Here is a 25,235-nt window from a genome sequence, read left to right on the forward strand (position 1 = left end):
CTGGGCCCCATTATGGTCTTCGGGGGGGAAGGGGGAAAGTCACCGGTGGCTATTTGGCTCGGCTCGGGTGAGGCATTTCAGTCCATGTGGGAAGTGTGACACCCCAGCCTATCACAAATCGCTCAGATGGAATAAAGCGAAAAGAAAATTAAACGGCAAAATGGCAAGCTTTCAGCAGCACCATCCGGCGGCTTCTCTAGCCTGGATCATCCGGAGGAGGCCAAGCCGGAGTGGGCGGGATCGTCACAGAGGCGCTGTCTGGAGACATTCCTGCTCAGGGTGACTGACCTCAGCTGGAGTGCAGCCACAGACGACTCTGCCAACTCGTCCCCGTTCTCCCCTGCACTGGCTCTGCTACCACCCCCGGCTACATTAGGGTCAGCCACTGCCGCTCCTTCCTTCCCGCAGTCCCCGGACAGAGCCATCCATCCCTGTGTGCGTGCCTGTCCATTAGTTCTTCCATGAGATAGCAAACCTGGACACCATTTGAAAAAGGCGAGCAGGGCCAGGGAAACACATTCCAACACATGTGTTTCTAGACAGTAAGCTTGTTGTGGGCAGGGAATGTGTCTGTTTTATTTTTAACACTTAGTACAGTGCTTTGCACACAGTAAGCACTCCATACATACGATTGTTTGATGTGCTTAAAACGCATGAATGGTCAGGGCTGCCCAGCTCCCTTGACCTTTCTCCAGTGACATCCTCAGAGCTCCAAGGGCCGTTTGCCTGAACGCTAGAAAACAAAAGGTGCTGGATTCTCCAGTCGGGGGCCTCATCACTGTCACTCACCCTGCCAGTGAGTCTCCCACGTCCTTCCATGTCAGCAGACGCTCTGGCCTAAGGAAAGTGCTACTGCTCTGCTCCTTCTTCTTATTACTAAATTAGTAATTTGATTATTTTCAATATTTAAAATAAATAATGACAACTATGGTATTTATTAGATGCTTACTAGGTGCCAAGTACTGTGCTATGCACTGGGGGAAATACAAGGCAACCAGATCAGATGTACAGGGCTCAAGGTCTAAGGGGCGGTGGGGAGGACAGCTATTTTATCACCATTTTACAGATGAATAAACTGAGGCCCAGAGAAGCTACGTGAAGTATCCCACCCAGGTCACAGAGCAAGCAAGTGGCAGAGCTGGGATTAGAACCCAGGGAGTCTGGTGATGCCAGGTCTCTGTCTACTAGGCAGCGCTGCTTCCCCGTAGCTGGCAGGTGGACAAGAGGCCCGTACTCAGTGGAAAGAGCCTGGGCTTGGGAGTCAGAGGTCATGGGTTCTAAGCCCAGCCTCGCCACTTGCCAGCTGTGTGACTTTGGACAAGTCACTTCACTTCTCTGTGCCTCAGTGACCTCATCTGGAAAATGGGGATGAAGACTGTGAACCCCACGTGGGACAACCTGATCATCTTGTATCCCCCAGCACTTAGAACAGTGCTTTGCACATTGTAAGCGCTTAACGAATACCACAATTTATTTTATTTTTCTGGGATGGAGTTCCTTTCTGGCCTTTTTTTTTAACGGTATTTATTAAGTGCTTATATGTCAGGTGCAGTACTAAGCACTGGGGTAGATACAAGCAAATTAGGTTGGATACAGTCCACTTTCCACGTGGGGCTCATGGTTTTAATCCTCATTTTACAGATGAGGGAACTGAGGCACAGAGAAGCAAAGTGACTCGGCCAAGATCACAGAGCAGACAAGAGGTGAAGTCAGAGTCAGAACCCAGGTCCTCCTGATTCCCAGGCCCGTTCTCGATCCACTAATTAAGCTGGCCCTTCACACTTACCATCGATCTTCTCGCAGAGTCTGTGCAGGCTCTGCATGGGGCAGTCTTCGCACAGCTGTGCGGGGCCTCTGCACGTCTGCTGCACTGCTGCAACCGTGAAGGCCTGCTTCAGCGTCATCATGATTTCATCCACCTGAGCGAAACAGGAACAAATCCAAGCTCAAGGGAAAACCTCCCAGGCCTGCAGCTCTGAGGACCACATCCTCTCTCCAGGAAATCACCAGCCCCCATCCATGTGATTGCTTATCTGAAGAACATTCCTGAGACGTCAAAATTCCCACGATCGCAGGTCGCGGGAAATGACTTTCAGAAATGCAGAGCTAGGCCCCAGGATGTGAGCCCGGAGCTGGGGGTGGGTGTCAGCACAAACCAGAGTCCCGCTCCACCTGCAGAGCCAAAGGCTGGGTGTGTATTTGTGGGGTAGGGAGGCGGGAGGGAGGGGCTGGCTGTTTCCCGTTGAAAGCCGATTAACAAACTAACTCCCTGTATAACTGTACCCCAGAGGCACCCTTTCTGGGGATTGGGAGGTGGGGGGAGAACCAGGAGGGACAGACAGAAGGCCAGCAGGTCAGATCCATAGCCTAGGGATGGATCTGGGTCCTCAGGCTGGTAATCTGAGGGCTCTTACCAAGGCCTCGTTCGTGCACTGGAAAACGTAGCAGACAAAATGGATTCCGCCACTCCCTGAAGACTCTCTGCAGATGAACCCAAAGTGATCCACATGGCTAATTCCCTGGAAACACAAGGAAAGAGGACCGGGAGGTGGGGAGACAGGGCAGGGAGAATGGAAGGAATGAGATTAATTAGGGTCACAAGAAGCTGGACATAAATTCTTACATAAATTCTCAAAAGCTGGACTGTCCCATTTTTTTTAAAATGGCATTTGTTAAGCACTTACTATGTGTAAGATACTGTATTAAACACTGGGGAAATGAGGTTGGACACAGCCCATGGCCCACATGGGGTTCACAGCCTTAATCCCCACTTTACAGGTGAGGTAACCAAGGGGAAGAGAAATGACGTAACTTGCCTAATGTCACACAGCAGACAAGTGGCAGAACCAGGATTAGAACCCAGGTCTTTCTGACCCCCAGGCCCATGCTCTATCCACTTGGCCACAATGTCCCTTATCGATCAAACATATTTATTGAGCTCTTCCTGTGTGAAGAACACGGTAATAAGCACTTTGGAAGGTGCAATATAACAATAACAGATTCCCTGCTTCAGTCTACAGTCTATAAGACCTTATCTGCAATGCATGGCAAGTAAGATTTTATCCTTAAAAACCCAGCCTTTGGGATTTTACAGAGGTCCCTTTCAGAGCAAGGATGTGATCAGAAGCTAGTTAGAAAACACATACAAAAATCCCAGCCCGTTCCTCCATGTGCTCTGAAACACTGCTTTGCCGATGGGCTTGGGAAGATGGGAAAATCATTTCAATCAGTGGCATTTATTGAGCACTTACTATGGGCACAGCACTATACTAAGCACTTGGGAGAATACAAGTGTTGAGCAGCAGTAAAAAATTAGTCAATAAACACAAGTTTGAACAAAATCCACACACAGTGCAAATCCAAGGGTTTAAGTACAGTGCTCTTTACATAGTAAGCACTCCCTAAATAAACTACTGAATGAAAATCAAGAGCAGAAGAATCCTGCACACAGAAAGCAGCCTGGTGAGTGGGAAGATGTTTTCCTTCTTTGCAAGGGATTAAACTGGCATGAACAACCAGTCCAAAGCAGCCAGGGTCCCCAGGGGAAAACCAAGGAAGAATCCAAACTGTTACCATGTTGATCCAAACTTATTCCACCTTGACTACCGCAGCAGCCTCCTGGCTGACCTCTCTGCCTCCTGTCTCTCCCCTCTCCAGGCTACTCTTCACTCTGCTGTCTGGATTATCTTCCTAAAAAGACTTTCAATCCCCATCTCTCCCCTCCTCAAAAACATCTGGTAGTTGACCAGCCAACTCTACATCCAACAGAAACTCCCGATCATTGACTTCAAAGGACTCAATCAGCTCGACCTCTCCAACCTTACTCTCCTGACTTCCTACTACATCCCAGCCTGCACACTTCAATATAATGTGGACCTACTCACCGTACCTCAATTGCATCTATTTCATCACCAGCTCCTTTCCCACATCCTCCCTCTACTCTGGAACTTCTGCCCCCTCTATACACAACAGACCACCACTGCCCCCAGCTTCAAAGTCTTATCGAGGTCACATCTCCTCCAAGAAACCTTCAATTAGCTCTCATTTCCCCTACTCCCTCTCCCTTCTGCGTCACTTATGCCTTTAGATCCATACCTATTAAGCACCTGATATTCACCCCACTCTCAGCCGCACAGCATTTATGTACATAACCGTAATTTATTTATTTTAATGTCTATCACCCCCCTCTAGACTGTAAGCTCCTTGTGGAAAGGGAAAGTGTTCCCCCAATCTACTGTACTGTACTCTCCCAAGTGCTTGGTACAGTGCTCTGCACAAAATAAGCACTTTATAAAAACCATTGATCGATTGATCCTTATACTCTCCAGTTTCCTTATCAGTAATTCATCTTAAATGTCCATCTCCTCTGTTGGGAGAGAAACAACAGGGAGAGTGAGCTAGCCCCATTTTATAAATGAGGAAACTGAGGCACTGAGCAGTTGAGTGACTTGCCCGTGGTGACACAGCAAGTCAGCAGCAGACTTGGTACAAAAATCTGTACTCCCAGTCCCTTGCTTCTACCACTGGGCTGGGCTGCCCCCCTAATGATCAAAGTGGTCACAGTTTGGTCTCCTCCGTCTTCTCTATTCCACCTTTCTTTATCATCAATATTCACACAGTACTTCCTCTAAAAGCAGCCAATGGAAGAAACAACGTACAGAAATCCAGCAGCAGAAAAGTCGGAGGCTGCGCCCGCCCCCGCCCCCGCTCCCCAGTCCCTAAACCATTTGCAAATGCAAATTAGGAGCCGGTTCAGAAATCCGGAAGCCATTATGGCCATTAAGGCAAAGGCAAAGTGGGATTAATATTTCAAAGAGATCTGTTCGGTTCCTCTGTAGGCTCCCAGGGCTGGTGTTTTCATGGCAGTCTGCACTGGTTTCTGAGTGCCCACCTGTTGTTCTGGCCCCAAAAAAGGAACACTGGGTGCGAGCAGCTCAGGCCTTAGACCGTGAGGCCCATTCGGGACAGGGTTTGTGTCCAACATAACTGACTTGTAATAATAATAAATAATAATGTTGGTATTTGTTAAGCGCTTACTATGTGCCGAGCACTGTTCTAAGCGCTGGGGTAGACACAGGGGAATCAGGTTGTCCCACGTGGGGGTCACAGTCTTAATCCCCATTTTGCAGATGAGGTAACTGAGGCACCGAGAAGTTAAGTGACTTGCCCAAAGTCACACAGCTGACAAGTGGACGAGCCGGGATTTGAACCCATGACCTCTGACTCCAAAGCCCGTGCTTTTTCCACTGAGCCACGACTTGTATTTACCCCAGCACTTAGGATGGTGTTCGACACATAGTAAGCACTTAACAAATACCATAAAACAAACAATCCAACAGACCTCTGGCTCCCCAGCCACGAGCTTCCGATATCACCGGTGGGAGGGGGCAAGGAGATGGTCACCAACGGCTGGGGCCTGCCGGTCCCCCATGGGAAGGGTGGTGGCTGGCGGAACCTGAGGATCCTGGATGGTCGCCGCTGGCCCTGTCCTGGGGCTCTGTGTGGCAGCCAAGGAACCTAGATGGCTGCTTCTGAGCCAGATCATGAGGGATTCTCCTGCTCCACCACCTTTGCTCCAACCAGGCCCTTGTAAACGTGGGCACTGAGGCTTCTGGGCTGTGGGACTGAGGGCAGAAAATAAAGCAGACACAGCTCTGCAGGGAGCAGCCCAGCTGAAAACCTGCCGGCGGATCGGCCGAGAACCCCTCCTCTCCTCCCACCTTGATGGGGCTTTTCCTGCTGCTCCAAGTCCTCGCCGCCCCTCAGCTCTGCCCACTTTGTCCTGGCACTGGGTACCAGGCTTGATGCCCCGAGCCCCCAACCCACTCTTCCCCCCATTTGCCCTTACTCAGTGGGGCCGTTTCGCTGCTCCCTCGACACTGTGAACCTTCAGGCCCGAGCGACCACCCGGTCCCCCATTCCTCGGGACTATAAATCCCATGCTGCCGTGGACACTGGCACAGAGCTGACCAGCTGGCTGTATAGAGATGGGTCCACGCTAAGCCAGGAGGAGGGAAAAGGGAATGAAGTTACTAAGTGGCATTTATGGAGTGCTTACTGTGTGCAGAGCACTGTACTAAGCACCCATGTCTGCAACCTTCTAGTCGAGCTGTGAAAACGGCATAGGCCCCAACTCAGTGGTGAGAGAAGAAGGCAGGCATCCCTGAGGGACAGGAACCAGTCAGACTCTCAGGGATCGAGCCAGGGATTCACTTATTCAATTGTTTTTATTAAGCGCTCACTTTGTGCAGAGCACTGTAGTAGGCACTTGGGAGAGTACGATACAACAATAAACACATTCCCTGCCCACGACTAGCTTACATCAGAGCACAGACTACTCAGAAGACTTGCCCTCCTGAGGCTGTTTGCTCAACTCCCCCAGTGTTTCTCTGTGACAAACAGTAGCCGCTGAGCCAACAAATCCAAGAACTTCTTGTCCTCTCTGAAATCGGAAATAGCCTCTTCAGTGGGCTCTGCTTTGGGGTGGGGAATCCGAGGACAGGGAACTTGCTCATCCCTGAGGGACAGTGCTGGTGTCCCCTTGGGGGAAGGGGCTGCGCCTTTCAAGATTCCAATGGTTCCTTTTGGAAAGCTTCTTTCCCTTGACAGGCCTCCCGGGTTATTTCAGGGCAGCTTGGTGTTGTGTAAGCACCACAGAAGCATAAAAAGAGGAGTCAAAAAACACTTTCAATGGAGATGAATTGGAGTTCAAATCTAGTGTGGGTCCCAACTCCCAGAAGACAAGTCTCGATTGGCACCTTCTGTTTGGTTCCCCCAAAAGAGGTAAGCCCAAAGTTCTTCAGGACCAAGACCTCGGGCCCATCCACTCCGGTTCCCCTGGCAGGGTAGGGTGCCACAAGCTTAGGCCCGAGAAACGCCTGCCTGAGAACTGCTAGGTTCCCAGGCTGGGCCCACCGGCAGGCTACGCATTGGATAATCGATGGGTCTGCAATTGTTTTGGAGGATTTGCCACAGGAAACTCATTTTGGTAGGCCTTGGGAGATTCTGAATGGGGCACCGGTTCAGCTGTCAGTTAGCTTTCCCTCGGCCATTTAGGAGGCACATACAAGGATAGGCACAGAGCCCATTGAGGGCCAGGGACCGTGTCTAATCTCCACCTGTGCATTCTATCCCAGTGTTTACAGTGATGAAAGACATGAAGAGAAAGGCCTCCCTGCTATGTCTAATGGCCCTCGGGGGCCTTCCTCCTAAGGGGCAGGGAGAGGGGACCCCTGGCCAATGATTGCCAGGAAGACAATTCAGGACAGGCCCAGCTACCCCAGGAAGAACCTCAGTGAGTTTCTGTGCGTCCCCAGGTGGGAAACCTGAAGACATCCTCATTCGCTTTCAGGATCCTTTCTAGAAAATCTAAAATGTCCTTGTTAAAGATAACCAAATACAACAGGAAGTTCAAGGATCCCCGTCTCCCTCTCCCACGCCTCTAACTGGCACGCTAGTCCAGGCCCCCGAACGAATGGACGGGCACACTCTGAAAATAGCTGCGGCCCATTTGGCTCGACTGCCGCGTGGACCGAGGACAGATGATCTCAGCCCAGAAACCCATTTGGAAGATGGGAATCAAACCCCACAGCCAATTTACCTGAGAGCAAAAGGAAATCTCCTTAAAGCTTTTCTCCAGCGCTACTTTCTTTGTGTCGGGACTGATGAGGAAGACCGCAGACTGGCCGATCTAAAAAATTTAAAACACACATTTACCCTTCAATTCAAACCATTTGATCCACTTTCCATTTCTGGTTGCTGTGGTCTATGAGCGGGTTATAAGTATGGAAACAAGAAAGGGAATACCAGTTTTAACTAAATCCTTGCTCTGCAATGATTTAGAATCACCAGATGCTCAAGTCTTTCACATCTGAGAAGCACGGTGTAATAGTGGAAAGAGCTGGGGCCTGGGTGTCAGGATCTTGGGTTCTAATTCCAGTTTCACCTCTTGCCTGCTCTGTGACCTCAGGCAAGTCACTTTACTGTTACACCCTTCGGTTTCCACTTCCGTTGAATGAGGATCAAATACCTATTCTCCCTCCCCTCAAGACTGTGACTCTACCTGGAACAGGGACTGTGCCTGATCTTATGTTGTATCTATCCCAGTGCTCAGATTAATGCTTTGGTACAAAGCAATATCAGCTCATAGCTCATCACAATTATTATTATTATCTTTTTAATAGCTAATGGAAGCTCCTTTACCAAATAGCCCCGCACTGTGATTCTCATATAATTTGGCCAACTTTAAGAGCATTATCGAGTCTGGACTGTGGCTTAAAGAACACAAGCTTGAAAATGAAAGAAACAATACAAAACAAAACAAACAAAAAAAGCCAAATCCTTTCCCAGGCAACAGAACTGTCAAAGGACAAAAAATTGGACTTTTAATTGACGTTTCCAGTGTTGGTTTTCTATACATCTCAGTTTTCTAAACATTGACAGGCTCAGTCCCTTTAAGCCCTAATATGTCTCACTAGCCTCCTCCATAGCCTCCTTCTCTTTTTATACTTGTGGATATTTCATCCTAAATGGTGGAGTGGGGTTTGTGGGAGGAGGCTGAAGTCCACATCAGATGGTTCAGCCTGCCCTCGGCTACTTATTCTGAGCTGGCTTCATAATAATAATAATAATGTTGGTATTTGTTGAGCGCTTACTATGTGCAGAGCACTGTTCTAAGCGCTGGGGTAGACATAGGGGAATCAGGTTGTCCCACGTGGGGCTCACAGTCTTAATCCCCATTTTACAGATGAGGGAACTGAGGCCCAGAGAAGTTAAGTGACTTGCCCACAGTCACACAGCTGACAAGTGGTAGAGCTGGGATTCGAACTCACGAGCCCTGACTCCAAAGCCCATGCTCTTTCCACTGCACCACGCTGCTTCTCTAATAATAATAATATGGCAGTAGAGAAGCAGCGTGGCTTAGTGGAAAGAGCCCAGGCTTGGGAGTCAGAGGTCATGGGTTCAACTCCTGGCTCCGCCACTTAGCTGTGTGATTGGGCAAGTCACAACTTCTATGTGCCTCAGTTACCTCATCTGTAAAATGGGGATTATGACTGTGAGACCCACGAGGGACACCCCAATTACCTTCTATCTACCCCAGTGCTTAGTACAGTTTTCAGCACATAGTAAGCACTTAACAAATACCAACATTATTTTTATTATAAGTACAGTAGTTCTATCTACTCTGAACTGCTCTGTGGGGATGGCCCTGGGGTGGAAAGGCAAAGGAAGCAGGGGTAGGGCCATGTCATTCTGATCTGAAGTGCCCCATTGGGTCTCTGAGGGTCTCGGGAAGACTGAATCAGTCCTAGAGCTGTTGCAGGATGGCAGAAGACCCTCGGCCTCCTCCTGTCCCGGCACGTGGGCTGTTTCAGAATTATGCCAGCCCTGGTTGGGGAGGCAGGAGGGGAGGATGGGGGTGTGGATGGGAGCCGGAGAGAACAGGGTACCCTTCAGCAGCGGTTCCTTTTCAAGGTTTCAGGTTTCAGGGTTTTTTTAATGGTATTTTTTAAGCACTTACTATATGCCAGGCACTGTACAAAGCAATGGGGAAGATAAAAGATAATCAATTGGGTTGGACACAATCCCTGTCCCACCTAAGGCTCAGTCTTAATCACCATTTCACAGATGAGGTAACTGAGGTACAGAGGAAGAGAAGTGACTTGCTCAAGGTCACCCAGTAGACAGGTGGCAGACCCGGGATTAGAACCCAGGTTCTCTGACTCCCAGACCTGGGCTCTATCCAATAGACTGCACTGTTTCCTGATGTTCCCAATGCCGTTGCTGCATTCCCTCAAAATTAATATGAATAAAACTGTCCCTATTTCAAGTAAAACTGGGAATATATACAGATGAAACTTCAAAAAAGATGAGCAGGGCATACTTATGATGATAAAAAAAAGACAGCACCAAGCTATTGCTATATATATACAGAAAGTATTCTTACTTTTCTGTGCCTCAGTACCTCACCTGTAAAATGGGGATTAAAACTGTGAGCCCCACGTGGGACAACCTGATCACACTGTATCTACCCCAGCGCTTAGAACAGTGCTCTGCACATAGTAAGCACTTAACAAATACCAACATTATTATTATTATTATTATTAATAATAAACTGCTCTATCTTATATTTCTGTGTCTGTGTGAGAGAGAGACAGAGAGAGAGGGGAAATATCCAGCATTACACTGAGACTTGTTTGCTTGCAGAATTACTATGGTGAGTGCCTCCCTACTTTTCTCACTGATCAACCCAGTAAGAACTGAATAGTCACACAAGGAAGAGGGAAAAAGAAAGTGGAGGTCTAGACATCCCCCAACTCTGCCTGATAAGGTTATGCAATGAAATCAAAACAAGGTTTCCCCTTCATAAACCTTCTCCACCTCCTCTGGGCCTTCCATGGGCTCAGCAGGGACCAGCTACAGAGTCCAAAGTTATCTGCATTGCATTTCTATGGATCCTTGGCAGATAATACCCAGAGGGAATGATGGTGTTCAAATGTAACCCCTGAACCTCTAAACTACCTTATTCTGGGTGAACTTTGGATAGGTTCGAGTGCTTCTTTCGAAAGGAGTTATTTTTCCCAGTTTTATGACCCCCCCCCCCCCCCCGTCCCTTTATTGCTGTTTCATCTGGTCTAGTTTCGATGCTTTTAAAACATCGTTTCTATGCACGTAAACCCAGAAACCATTTTCACATGCCAAAGAACATTTCAATTAGGAATTCCCCAGATATGTCTGATTGACAGGGGGAGGAGGGTTTCTCTTGAGAAGCCCTCAAAAGTTTTGTACGATACTCTAGCACACAATAAATACCATGGATAGACGCCACCCAATTGGACGCATTTATCTCAAACTCCCAAGAATTATCTGCAGTGACTTCAGACTGTCTACTTTGGAACTTCTCCTACTTAGAGGTTTAAGGCAGACAGCATTACCGTGAATAACATAGTTCGATTTTCTTCAATGTCTGTCGGCTGCACGATGTTGTGGCCCCCAAGGAGGTGGCTCTCGATGTCGTTTCCTTCAAAAGATCGGAAAAGGCTACTGGTCCTGTGGCTTCCATCTTGGAATTCCTTCTTGAAAGCCAAGGAACGCAGTCCGGGCTGAGAGCAAGACTTGCGAATAGGCCGCCTGTCCCCCTCCTCACCGTTCCCGGATTGAAAGGCCGACCGGAACTTCTCCGAGAGAGAGAGCCCTTCCGAGCTGTTTGAGGCCTGTAGGCTCCGGGAGGTCGAGTCGGACTCCGCTTTGCGGGAGCAGCTGATGTGGTTGAACTTCTCGATGCACTCATCGATCAGCGCCGGGGGGGCCTTCTTGTGGGCTACGGTCACACGCCCACAGAACAGGACCTCGAACTTCTTGGCGAAAGTGTCGTCGAACTCGGAAGGAGAGTGGAACTCTTCTTGGCGAGCGATCTTCCCGGCCTGTCTGATAGAGCCGATGATTTCTGGCACCTGTGGACAAATAGAGACTGGGTCAATCAGACATAGTTATTGAGCATGTACTGTGTACAGAGCACAGTACTAAGCGCTTGGAAGAATGCTAGAGACATGTTCCCTCTCCACAAGGGCTAGAGGAGGAGTTTATAGTCTAGAGAACCCAAGAAGTGGTAAGCCAGCCAGAAATGATGGGGACAGCCACTCCAGAGGGTTCGGTATAGGGGAGGGACAATGGGGATGAAGAGTTGACTGGCTCTGGGCAACTTTTGGAAGCTGGAAAGGCTGGGGGCATGGAGGGGAAACGTCTTGGTTCCTGGCAGGAAGACTTCAACCCAAGGCTCCTCAGAGACCCTGCCAGGTAGCGCTGATTCCCAAGTTTCCCTGAAGGTTACATGCTGGAGGCCCTGTGTCATTTTTGTACAAAAACGTTCAGCTCATATTTCCCCACGCTTCAAGAACCTCCTGTGGTTGCCCATCCACCTCTGCATCAAGCAGAAACTCCTCACCATCGGCTTTAAAGCACTCAATCTCCTTCCCCCTTCCTACCTCACCTCACTACTCTCCTACTACAACTCAGCCCACACACTCACTCCTCTCTTGTTAACCTTCTCACTCTTCTTCAATCTCATCTACCTCATCAGCAGCCACTTGCACCTGTCCTGCCTCTGGCCTGGTACACCCTCCCTCTTCATAATCAACAGACTATTACTCTTTCCACCTTCAAAGTCCTATTGAAGGCACATGTCCTCCAAGAGGCCTTCCCTGACTGAGCTCTCTTTTCCTCTTCTCCCACTCTCTTTTCCGACACACTGACTTGCTTGCTTTATTCATCCTCCCTCCCAGCCCCACAGCCCTTATGTATATATCTGTAATTTTATTTATTTACATTAACATCTGTCTCCCCCTCCAGACTGTAAGCTCACTGTGGGCAAGGAATGTATCTCTTACACTGTTCTATTGTACTCTCCCAAGTGCTCAGTATAGTGCTCTGTACACAGCAAATGCTCAATAAGTACAGTCTATGATATGACTGATCTGTCTGATGTGTGGGAGGGAGACTGTGCCCAATCTGCTTGGCCTTTATCTCTCCCTGCGCTTAGCCTGGTGCTTGGCACAGAGTAAGTGATTAACAAATACCACCATCTTTATTCCCATGGGCCCACAGATTTCCCTGGTCCCTGGGCCAACCAAAACCTCGCAGTCATCACAAATCCACAGTCAGCCATCCACACACACACACTTCTTCTGACCCTCCCATTTTCCGGCCTGGGCTTGGAGAGCACCTCAGCTGGGAACACATCCATTCCAAAGCTCCTCCCCTGGTGAACAACCACCATGATGCGCAGAAGAGACTGTGGGGGCAGGGGGCAGGCAGAGGGTCCATCCCCAGGATGGAGACAAGAAGACCATCAATACCACACCCCTGATCACACCCAGTCCCCGGGGCCAGTAAAAACCCAGCTGCGGTGCCCTCACCATCTCTCTCCTCCCTGCTGGTGGTAGGGAAGAGGTGAAAACGCCATCTTGACTCCATCCCTGGTCCTTTCCAGCTATAGGAGTGGGGCAGGATAAACACGGCTGCTGGCCCTGCCCCAGAGACCATGGGGGCAAAACTAACAACTTCTACCCTCGGTCCCAAACCTACTGGCCTCTGAGGTCAGCGCCCGTGAATGGCATGGGTCCTGTTGACCCAGTGAGGCGATTGCCAAGTGAGAAGCACAATGACTTGGTGGCCCAGTGCCAGGGCGGGAAGCGGACAAACAGTCCGAAGGCTCGGCGAGATCGGTTTCTCGGCAACTAGAAGGTCACCTCAGGGTCGCTGTCATTGTCAAACTGCTAGCCTTCAAGTGCCTTGACTTCTCGCTCTACTGTACACTTCCAAGCACCAAGTACCATGCCCTGCACAGGGTAGGTGCTTGATCAATCAATCGGTGCTATTATTGTATTGTACTAATCACTGTAGCATTTGTTAAGCATTTACTATGTATCAAGCATTGTACTAAACGCTGGGGCAAATACAAGAGAATCAGGTCAGACACACTCCCTGTCCCACACAGTGCTCACCCTCTCAGGGGGAGGGAGAACACCCATTTAATAGCTATTTTACAGATGAGGTAAGTGAGGTACAGAGAAGTAAGGTAACTTGCCCAAGGTCACAAAACAAGCGAGTGGCAGAGACAGGATTAGAACCCAGGTTCTCTGACAGCGAGGCCCGTGCTCTTTTCAGTAAGCCACACTGCTTCTCATCAACAGATAGCAAAGAAAAGCATGATAGCAGAAGCAAAATCAAAAACAGCTGGATGAACACTGCACCATAAAGAGTAGAAATATTCCCTGCCTGAAGGGGAAAAAGCGTCACCCTGGATGAGAGAGAGAAAGGACTGGAAAGAAACAGGAGCCAAGAAGAGGTGAGTTTGGAGAAACCTAAACCGAGAGTGCTGCGGCTGATACAAAAAGACAAGGACATCATAAAGTCACAGGAGAAACTAAAAGTGGGAAAAACCGCTAAATGATAGCCCCACAAAGATGACCATGAAGCAGGGAGGAGAGAGCACAGGCCCGGGAGTCAGAACGAGCTGGGTTCTAATCCTGGCTTTGGCATTTGTCTGCTGTGTGACCTTGGGCAAGTCACTTTGTTTCTCTGGGCCTCAGTTACCTCATCCTTAAAAAGGGGGGAAAGACTGTGAGCCCCATGTGGGTCATAGATTGTGTCCAACCTGACTAGTTTATACCAACCCCAGTGCTTAAGAACAGTGCCTGGCAAATAGTAACTGCTTAACAAATACCATTTAGAAAGAAAAAAAGAGTTCTGGGAGTGCTGAGTTCTCTCTGGGGCAGTTCATACCCCTCTAGGAATGACCGTCCAAACAGCTCTCCTCCTGACCTCTCGTCAATCCTCGCACGGAGGAAAACTGATGCTGAAGTGCTCACCCGTTCTGACATCACACATGAAGGCACATGCTGTTTCTCCAACAATATGGTCCACAGAGCCCAATCTGGCTTGTGTTTTCAGAAAAATATGCTCGATTTCCCAGTTATGCTTTAGCCAAAATACGCACAAAAATCATGTCTTGGGGCAGAGCTGAGTCTATTAAAAGTTTCCAATACGTGACATTCTGTGTTCCAGCTAACATTATACACGTGCTCCAACAGAGGCTGTTAAGAAGTTTTGAATCTCTGAAATGCAGCATTTAGCTACACATTTCCTGTCCGGCAGAAATAAAAAAAATTAAATGTATGCAAACTTTAAAAAAAAAATGCAGAAGTTTGATCTAAACTTGAGGGTTTTCGTATTCATTCATACCACCAAATTGGCAAGATTACCTCATCACCCCAGGCTCTCTTCTCTAGTACCATTCCGTCTTGTGAGTCTTGTGATTAACAAACAAGGGTTCAGATAAGAAATGATCCCGCCAGATAAATGGCTTGATATTACTGACCTTCCACTTGTGTAAAACTTGATACCCCATTGTCACCCAGCTTTGTCTGCCACGTTGCCTAAAAAGCCTATTGTGATTCTATTTTCTGCCTTTAAATCTATGTATCATCAAATACCCGTGATTGATCAGATTACTACCTAGCAGAATTCCATGGTTTTGGTTTTTCTAAATTTTCAGTGTGTAGCTATTGAATAACTTGAATCTTCTTCAAGGTTACTTTCAGTCCTTAATATTGTGGCAACTTTGTGAAATGGACATAATTGTCCATGTGCCTCAAGAGCACAATCATCACCAGCATCTGCCAGGGAAATTATTATTTCTCATCCTCAAATGCATCCCAGAGCCAAACACATAATAATAATAATGCTGATATTTGTTAAGCACTTACTATGTGCCAAGCACTGTTCTGTTCATAACTGCAGGGGCTTCCGAGACTGGCCATTGCTGTGATCAAAGCCACCAGCAGACACCTCCCATACTATACCCATGTTACACCCACAGTATACCTCCATTCTACAAAATGTATTATTATATTATAACAAGCAGCATGGCGCAGTGGAAAGAGCCCAGGCTTGGGAGTCAGAGGTCATGAATTCTAATCCCGGCTCTGCCACTTGTCAGCTGTGTGACTGTGGGCAAGTCACTTCACTTCTCTGTGCCTCAATTCCCTCATCTGTAAAATGGGGATTAAGACTGTGAACCCCAAGTGGGACAACCTGCTCATCTTTCTCCACGCCTTGCAGGAGAAAAATGAGTAAATAGTCTTGGTCTTGATTATCTTGTAACCCCTCCAGAGCGTAGAACAGTGCTTGGCACAAAGCAAGTGCTTAACAAATACCATCATTATTATTATCTACACTAAACCCACAGTCCACCCACATCGCACCTCTCCTCCACCCACGCTCCATGAACGGCCAGCATTCCTCTGGGATGGTGAGGACCTTCCCTGCCTTTGGATTCCAGTGGAGACTCCCAGAATGGGTAATAGGGAAAAGCCAACAGCAAATCGAGATGGGCCCCTGAGAAAAACACGTTCCTTCTGGGACGGTGGGCCGGGAACTGGGGCAGTCATCAAACCCCGGCAACCTGAGGCCTGATGCCCCATCCTGATGGCTGACGCTTCTTCAAGACTCAACACGGCCAGTGACTTGAAGTTGGTCTCACTTTTATTAAAGAAGCTTTTAATGCTTTGGCCAAATCCGAGAGTGGAAAGCAGAGAGTGGAAAGCACCTCCCCTCGCATCCTTGGGCTGCCCAAGACACTGCAGACAGCTTTCCATGGAAGGGCTCGGAGCCAAGGTCATGAAAGGAAAGAATTGGTGGGCTCTTCTTCTTCCTGGAACGATGTCTCCTTTCCCAGTATGGAAGATGGTGCTTGGAGAAGCACGCAGGGAACAACGGCAGGTTCTGGGAGACTCGGTGACCAGGTGGATCAAGGAGCGGGTGTTTTTTCACCTGGGGCAAACCCGGAGCTGTCTCAAGAGTCAGGGGCAGACAGGGGGAATCAAGCCCCCAAGTCCAGCCCCTTTCAAACTCTCCCAGTCCTGCCCGGGCCTCATTGTCACTGGTTGGGTTTTCTGCCGCTCAACTGCAGGGTCAACAGCCAAGTCACCCATGTCAAAGCTTTGAGGGCTCCAGAAGCAGCATCGTCTAGTGGATAGAGCACAGGTCTGGAAATCAGCAGGACCTGGGCTCTAATCCCAGCTTTGCCACTTGTCTCCTGGATGACTTTGGCCAAGTCACTTCACTTCTCCTGGCCTCAGTTACCTCATCTGTAAAATGGGCATTAAGACTGTGAGCCCTATGAGAGACATGAACTGAATCCAACCTGATTATCTCTACCCTAGTCCTTCGCACAGTGCCTGGGACATAGAAAGTGCTTAACAAATGCAAGATGTGTCTCCAAGTGGGGGCCTCCCAAAGGCTCTGGGAACCAAAGCAGCAGGGAATCCATATAAACCTGCTTCGGGCCAGGGCCATGAGCCACGCTGGGCTAGGGAGGCCTCTAAGTGACCCATGGGATCCAATAGAGAAGCAGCGTGGCTTAGTGGAAAGAGCACGGGCTTGGGAGTCAGAGGTCATGGGTTCCAATCCCGGCTCTGCCGCTTGTCAGCTGTGTGACTTTGGGCAAGTCACTTCACTTCTCTGTGCCTCAGTGTAAAATGGGGATGAAGACTGTGAGCCCCACGTGGAACAACCTAATTACCTTGTATCTATCCCAGAGCTTAGAACAGTGCTTGGCACATAGTGCGCGCTTAACAAATGCCATCATCATTATTATTATTATTATTAATAGTGGCTTGGGGTTGCCTGGAAGGAGTCCAGGCTGCCTGTTCTGCTGCTGCCATCCTCCTGGGCAGCCAAGATCTGTGTGGGGCTGGCGTTAAGGGTCCTAACCTGGCTGGAGGATAATCCCCTTCAGCTGGCTCTCTGGCAGCAGAAAGGGAAGGTGGCAGTCAATCATGTCTGTGGTTGCTCGGGATCCAGCTGACAAGGGCCCTCAGGAGCTGGGGGAGCCAAGATGCAACCTGAGCTACCAGGGCCTGAACTCGCTGGTCACCAAGGGCCAAGCACTTCCCTCTCCCGGCCCTCCCTCCGGCTCCTGGAACCAATCTTTAAAGTGTTCAATCCCTCCCTCTTTACAGGAGCAGGAAACCCGGAGCAGGGAGCTTGGAGCACAGAGCAGGAAGGGAGGGAGGACACTTGCACACTGTGTTTTGGGCTGAGCAGAGGGGCAAGGCAGGACCCCATACTGCTCCACGAAGCCGCACTTGTTGCCAAGCTCAGAGGTCAGAGGTCTGTGGCTGCCTCCACGTCCAGAGTGTCCCACGCCTGGCTCACACTTAGCAGTAAACCTTAGTGATAACGATGCCTTTGGAAATTCTTCCTTTTAACCAAATTCCAACCTGTTTGACTTAAGGAATAACTCCGGGGAGAGAACCATGTCACTTTTCCAAGATTAAAAAATGCTTTGGTTTTAACAGCCATTCCTTTGAGTTGAAGCTTGGAGGTCAGGTTTCTTAGGTTGGCATTCCCTGAATGTACAGATTTACTTGGAAAAGAAAAAGGCCAACCCTTTAAGGATCAGAAGGGGAAATCCAGTCATACACGGATTGGAGCTGAGCAAATGGAGCCCTTGGGAAAGGCAATAGGTCCGAGATCGGCCCAACCTCCGCCCTTTGGAATGAAAGAAGGTGAACACCTTACCATTGGCTTCGAAAGCCCTCAATCGGCTCGCCCACTCCTATCTTACCTCACTCATTTCCTGCTACAATCCAGCCCGCCCACCACTCCTCTAACACTACCCAAATCACTGTACCTCTATCTTGTCTACCTATCTCACCACCAACCCCTTGCCCACATCCTCTCTCTGGCCTGGAACTCCCCCTCACTTCACATATAATAGATCACTACTCTCCCCCTTTCAAAGCCTGACTAAAATCACCTCTCTCAAAAGGCCTTCCCTAACAAAGCCCTCATTTCCCCAACTTTCTCTTCTTTCATTACCCTGTCTCTCTCCACTCCAGGCCATTCTTCACTCTGCTGCCAAGATCACTTTTCTGCAAAAACTTTCAATCCAGGCTTCCCCACTCCTCCAGAACCTCCAGCGGTTGCCCATCCATCTCTGCATCAGAGAAACTCCTCACCGTTAGCTTTAAAGCAATCAATAATCACCTTGCCCCCTCCTACCTTACCTCGCTGCTTTCCTACTACAACTCAGCCTGCACACTTTGCTCCTCTAATGGTAACCTCCTCACTGTACCTCAATCTCGTCTACCTTGCCTCTGACCAGGTTCCGCCTCTGGCCTGGAATGCCCTCCCTCTTTGTATCGAACAGATGATCATTCTTTTCACCTTCAAAGCCTTAATGAAGGCACACCTCCTCCAAGAGGCCTTCCCTAAGTCCTCATTTCTTCTTCTCAGACTCCCTTCTGCGTCACCCCTGCACTTGGATTTGCTCCCAGCTCCAAGGCACTTAGGTAGATATCTGTAATTTATTTATATTAATGTCTTGTCTTCCCCTCTAGACTGAAAGCTTGTTGTGGGCAGGGAATGTGTCTATCAACTCTGTGATATTATTATATTGTACTCGCCCAAGCACTCAGTGTTTTGCATGCAATAAGCACTCAAAAACGATTGATTGATGGGTAGATATTTACAACCTCTTGTTTCCTTCTCCTTGTTATTCATTTCAGAGTCTCTTTCCCTCACTAGACTGTGTTTTCTGATTTGCTTGGCTGTACCCCAGGCCTTAGTACAGAGCCTGGCACATAGTAAATGCTTACCAAATACCATTAAAGCACACACACACATACACACACACACACACTGAGGAAAAACCACTCTGAGCTCCTTGTCAGAGAGGAGCTCACTGTGGATAGGGAATGTGTCTACTAACTTTATTGCATTGGACTCCCCCAAGTGCTTGGTAAGCATTTTCTGCACACAGTAAATGCTCAATAAATACCACTGATGATGAGGAATCGTGGCTACTACTTCAATTCCATGCTCTCAAATGCTTGCTACAGTGTTCAGTTTCAGTTCAGTGCTCTATACACATTGAGCATTCAACTACTCCTGAATGACTAACTGGTTTTCCACTGTTCAGTTTTGGAAGTGCTGCATTTATCAAAAATGCAGGCATGGACTTGGGGATTAAAAGTACAACAGCTCGCCATAAACTTGTTGAAGGCAAAAAGTGGCAGAATTCCACATTTCCCTGGGCCGGGATCCCAGCAAGTCGGCCCTTTGCCAGAACTGCGGATGAACAGAGCCAGTTGGCAGTCACCTCCACCAGTGTCCAAGAGACTCAACTCCTAAGTGATGCCAATGGCAGGGTCTGCTGGTGGTGGTAGTGTTTAATGAGCGCCCAATGGATGCAATGCAGTGCTGTAGTACATGCTTGGGAAAGAACAACAGAAGGTCACGACACGATCCCGGTCCACAAGGAGCTTGCATTCTAACCGACCAAATATGGCCTTCACTTTAGACTATGAGCGGGTGTTATTCCCCTCACACTATTCATTCTGGGAAGGAGCAACTCTATTCCCCAGAGACCGGCACCCGATAAAACAGAATCATGCCCAAAGCTTACACGTGGGAACCACAGACCAAGGAAGGCTTTCCGACTACCAGACCACCAGCTAATAGCAAGCGGGAGTGAAAGGGGTCACTGAGGAGAAGGGAGGGCAGGCTGCTTTGCTTCAGGAAGAGAGTCAGCTAGTGCAGCTTCTTGCTGATGCCGAGCTCTGGGATTAGAGACACGGGGAACAAGGAGGCGAGGGAGAAGGAAGTTGAGGGGAAATGAGGTCATGTGTTCACTCTTAGGAAAGCAGCCCGGAGTTATCTCATCTAGAGCTATTACACTGCTTCCCCCAGGTCCGAACAGGGGAAGAATGGCACAAAAAGCAGGAACCACCCACCAAACGAATGTCGTTCGGTTTCTCTTATCACAGCTCCACGAAGCTGGATGAGCTCAGATGTTATCCATAACAAATGGCATGAATAAAGATGTGGCGCCAATCAATCGATGATATTTATTGAGCGCTGTGTGCAGAGCACCGTTCTCCACACTTGGGAGAGTACAGTGGAGTTGGTAGACATGTTCCCTATGGCTACTGCAAAGCAAGAGGAAAGCAGATGGGTGATACTCTAGAAGAGAAGATTGGAAGGACCCCCCGCCTCTTGCTTCTCTTGCCAATTCCCTGGGCATGTAGGGCAGAGCTGCCATACGACCAGTGGAGCCCAGTCCCACTACTAAGGGAAGCAGTGTGGCCTTGTGGATAAAGCACAGGCCTGGGAGTCTGAGGAGCTGGGTTCTAATCTAGGCTCAGCCACATATCTTCTGTCTGAGCTTGGGCAAGTCCCTTACTTTCGCTGTGCCTCGATTCCTATCTGCAAAAGGGGGTTTGATATCTGTTCTTCTTCCTACTTAGACTGTGAGCCCCATGTGGGACCTGATTATCTTGTATCTACCCCAGTGCTTAGTACAGTGCTTGGCACAGACCAGCACGGCGTAGTGGATAGAGCACTAGCCTGGGAGTCCGAAGATCATGGGTTCTAGTCCCAGCTCTGCCACTTGTCTGCTGTGTGACCTTGGGCAAGTCACTTCACTTCTCTGTGTCTCAGTTATCTCAGTGGTAAAATGGGGTTTGAGACTGAGCCAAATGGGACAGGGACTGTGTCCAACCCAAATTGATTATATCTACCCCCAGTGCTCAGGACAGTGCCTGGCACACAGCACTTAAATACCACAATCATTATTACTACTACATAGTAAGCACTTACTAAATACCATTATTATTATTACTATTATTAGGAGTAATAGTATCATTATTGAGATTCCAGATCTATTGGGACTTCTATTCCCATCTACTCTGAAGAGAGTATCAGATCAATTCCATTTGGGATGGAATTTGGGACAAACAGGAGGGCGAGGAGTGAGTTCAGCCTCCTTCTCGGGCATTCTCGGGCTACCGTGTTTTCAACTAACATGCAACTTGGGGTGACAACGAGAGGGAGCAGTGTGGTCCAATGGAAAGAGCTCAAGACTGGGAATCAGGAACCCTCTCTTCTAATTCCAGCTCCGGCTCCCGCCTTCTGGGTCACCTTGAGCAATCACTTCACTTCTCTGACACTCGGTTTCCTTGTTGGTAAAATGGGGAATAAATGTCCGTTTTCTCTTATGTCTGATCTGACTGTATTGCATCTGTCCCGTGCTTTGCACACTGCCTGACACATAATAAGCATTTAACAAATACCACAATTATTATCATTATCAAAAAAAAAAAGTGCATTCTGACTGAGGAACATAACCTCCTACATGTGGAAATCTCTTCCCCTTTTTGGAGGAGCTGGACATGTGGTGTTGAAAACCTGGAGAAGTGTGTGGGGTGTTTCTTCCATCCCAGGTCAGCGAAGGGGAAAAGCCCCCTCAACTCTACAGCCGCGAGCCCACTGAGGCCCCGACTTGGAGTCCAGCCCCTGGCTAGGAAACCAAAACTCTGCCTTTTTCTGGGGAGACCTGGCTCGGTGCCCAGAAGAATCCCAAGCTCCAGGTTATCTGCCAGCCCTGAAGACAGTCCAGCGGGCAGCCTGGGGTCACCTATGTGGGGCTCCTATGTGGTGGGGAGGAGTATTTCTGGGGGTGGGCGGTGGAGGGAGCCAAAACCATCAAAAGATGCCGGGACTCTGGGAGGTCTAGAGCAGGAGCTAGAAAATGGGCCAGGAGACTGGGAGGTCAGGGAGGGCAGCTCCCCATATTCACTCGAAAGCCACAACCACATCCCTATGTCTGGCTTCAGAGGCCGAATCGCCAGAGGAGCCATGGACCATCAGTCAATCATTCAGTGCTATCTACTGAGTGCTTGCTGTGTGCAGAGCACTGTACCAAGCACTTGGGAGAATGCAACCCAACAGAGTTGGCAGACATGATCTCTGCCCACAAGGAGCTTACAGTCTAGACGGAGAGACTCTGGAAGCCATTAGCAGCAGCACAAAGGTGATGTTGTCTTACCTCTGGCCTCTGCCTTCTACTTCATGCTTCCAGCACAATCCTTTGCTTTCAGCAAAGTTATGCCAATGGAGTCTTTCTGTGACATGCTCTAAAACAGGCTCTTTTTTATGTCCTTAATATTAGAGACCAGTTAAGAGCAAAATTGGGAATTCTGGAGAGACCTGTGGGATGTAGGAGCTGCCCTCACAGTCAGTGAGGGCCTTGGGCTGGAGTAGTTCTGGGAAGGGCTCCATGAGGGGCAAAAGGCAGAAGCGGCGACATTTCCATTTGAACTTGGCCTTGGACACCCACAGTGGTGTTTTAGTTAAGGTTGCCAAACTCTTTCATGCCCATCACCTCATTTCAGCTTTCTCAGGGACGTCTTTTACCGCCAGACTGTAAGCTCGTTGTGGGCAGGGAATGTACCTGTAAGGTTGTTATTCTGTATTCTCCCAAGTGCTTAGTATAGTGCTCTGTACCCAATAAGCACTCAAAAAAATACAACTGACTGACTGGCTCTGTTTGGCCACAGAGCAAAAACTCTCCTTAGCCCTCAGTTCTGGAAACTTTTCCAAGAGGGTTTCCTCCTCTTGCCCTCAGATTTATATCTTCATCACCTTATTTATTTTGTTTATTTTGTTTAATGAGATGTACATCACCCATATTCTATTTATTTGCCATTGTTTTTATGAGATGTTCTTAATAATAATAATAATGTTGGTATTTGTTAAGTGCTTACTATGTGCACAGCACTGTTCTAAGCGCTGGGGTAGACACAGGGGAATCAGGTTGTCCCACGTGGGGCTCACAGTCTTAATCCCCATTTTACAGATGAGGTAACTGAGGCACAGAAGTGAAGTGAAGTGACTTGCCCACTGTCACACAGCTGACACATGGCAGAGGTGGGATTCAAACTCATGACCTCTGACTCCAAAGCCCGTGCTCTTTCCAATGAGCCATGCTGCTTCTCTAAGCAGTTCTTCTTCTAAATTCTTCTAAGTTCTTCCCCTTGACTCTTTTTATTGCCATTGTTCTTGTCTGCCTGTCTCCCCCGATTAGACTGTAAGCCCGTCAAAGGGCAGGGACTGTCTCTATCTGTTGCCGACTTGTACATTCCAAGCACTTAGTACAGTGCTCTGCACATAGTGGGCGCTCAATAAATACTATTGAATTGAATGAATTTGTCCAGGGCTCACCCCATACTTAATCCACTTTTGTTTAATGTTGTCTGATTCATTGGACACCTTGCCCCTTTCCAGTCCTCTCCATTTCCATCTTCTAGACTGTAAGTTTGTCATGGGGAGAGACTGTTTCCACTAATTCTGCTGTAGTGTACTCTGCCAAGTGTTTAGTACAGTGCTCTACACATAGTAATTGCTCAATAAATACCACTGATTGATTATATTCTGTAGGGCAGTGATCATGTCCACTAACTCTGCTGTACTCTCCCATGTGCTTAAAACAGTGCCATGCACATAGTAGATGGTAAGCTCCTTGAGGGCAGGGAATGTGTCCACTTACTCTAAAGTACTCTCCCAATCAATCAGTCAATGGTATTTGAGCACTTACTACATGCAGAGCACTGTACTAAGCACTTGGGAGAGTACAATGCAACAGGATTAGCAGACACATTCCCTGCCCATAACAAGTTAATAGTCTAGATGGGGATGCAAATATGGAGATATGTACACAAGTGCTGTGGAGTTTTGGGTGGGATGAATATCAAATGTTTAAAGACCACAAATTCAGGCTCACAGATGACCCAGAGGGAGAGCAAGATGGAGAAAAGAGGGCTTAATCTGCGAAGGCCTCTTGGAGAAAATTAATTCACTCATTCTATCAGTCACATTTATTGAGCGCTTACTGTGTGCAAACCACTGTACTAAGCACTTAGGAGAGTACAGTTTAATATCAGACACATTTTCTGCCTACATCGAGCTTACAGTGACCGTAATGGAGAAGATGCTACCTCAATGTGACCCAAGTGCTGAGTTGCAAACATTAAGTACTCAATAAATCCCACTGATTGAGCAGTGGCCCTGCTTTTCTTCAGAGGTGCTGCCCCAGGCCCTGCTGGGATCTCAGCAGTCCTTTCTCCCACGTTCCACTGCTCCTTATCCTTTCCTTCATTTCTCCCACCGCCCCAGCTTCTGGGGAGGTAAATGGGACCTCTCTCCCCTTCTTCCACCTCAAGTTCAAATGGAAATGTCGCCCCTCTGGTAAAATGTGCCTCCGATCGTGGGGCAGGTCTTTGTCTCCTCTTGGCTCCTTGGCAATTATTTCCTCAAAGCCCTGCCAAAAACCTCAGACAGACCACATTCCTGGTGGCAACCAATCCATTCTTCAGTAGTATTGACTGGGCATCTCCTACATCAGAGCATTATGCTAGGCATTGGGGAGAGTACGATAGAGTCACCAGGCAAGATCCCAAAAAACTGAAACAGAAAACAGACATAAACATAAATTAACCTTTGTGTGCCCCTTTCCGATGTGTTGTATTCTGACCGGTCTACTCAATCATTCAATTGTGCTTGCTGAGCACTTCCTGCCTGCGGAGCACTGTATGAAGCACTTGGGAGCATCAGCGGGATCTCTGTCCTCAACGAGTATACAATCTAGCAGTGTGCAGTCAGTGCAATTCATTTGTCAGACTGGCAGGGACAGGATGAGGCGATGCGAGCAAGCGGCACAGCACAACCCTCTGGCGCCAGAATCCATTCCTTCACACGGTTACTCATTTCTCAAGTCCTAGTACCGCGGTGGCTCTTTTCCTAGGAGAGGAAATACTACGGCTTAGTGAGTGGAAAGAGGGTAGGGCTGGGAGTCAGGACGTCTAGCTTCTAATCTCGGCTCGGCTATTTTT

General features: G+C 48.6%; 1 protein-coding gene across 6 annotated transcripts in view; it reads right to left on the reverse strand.

Moving 5' to 3' along the window:
• TBC1D1 (TBC1 domain family member 1) overlaps window positions 1-25,235 on the reverse strand; it is a 124,985-nt gene that overhangs the window by 76,361 nt on the left and 23,389 nt on the right. For all 6 annotated transcript variants that reach the window (XM_029046475.1, XM_029046476.2, XM_029046473.1 and 3 more), the window contains 4 exons: window positions 10,935-11,453; window positions 7,601-7,690; window positions 2,415-2,519; window positions 1,787-1,919 (listed from right to left, as the gene is read on the reverse strand). In XM_029046475.1, the coding sequence (XP_028902308.1) occupies window positions 1,787-1,919; window positions 2,415-2,519; window positions 7,601-7,690; window positions 10,935-11,453 (847 nt within the window). The remainder of the gene's footprint in view (window positions 1-1,786; window positions 1,920-2,414; window positions 2,520-7,600; window positions 7,691-10,934; window positions 11,454-25,235) is intronic.

This window comes from Ornithorhynchus anatinus, chromosome 18, assembly GCF_004115215.2.
Source record: "Ornithorhynchus anatinus isolate Pmale09 chromosome 18, mOrnAna1.pri.v4, whole genome shotgun sequence".
Classification (NCBI taxonomy): Eukaryota; Metazoa; Chordata; class Mammalia; order Monotremata; family Ornithorhynchidae; genus Ornithorhynchus; species Ornithorhynchus anatinus.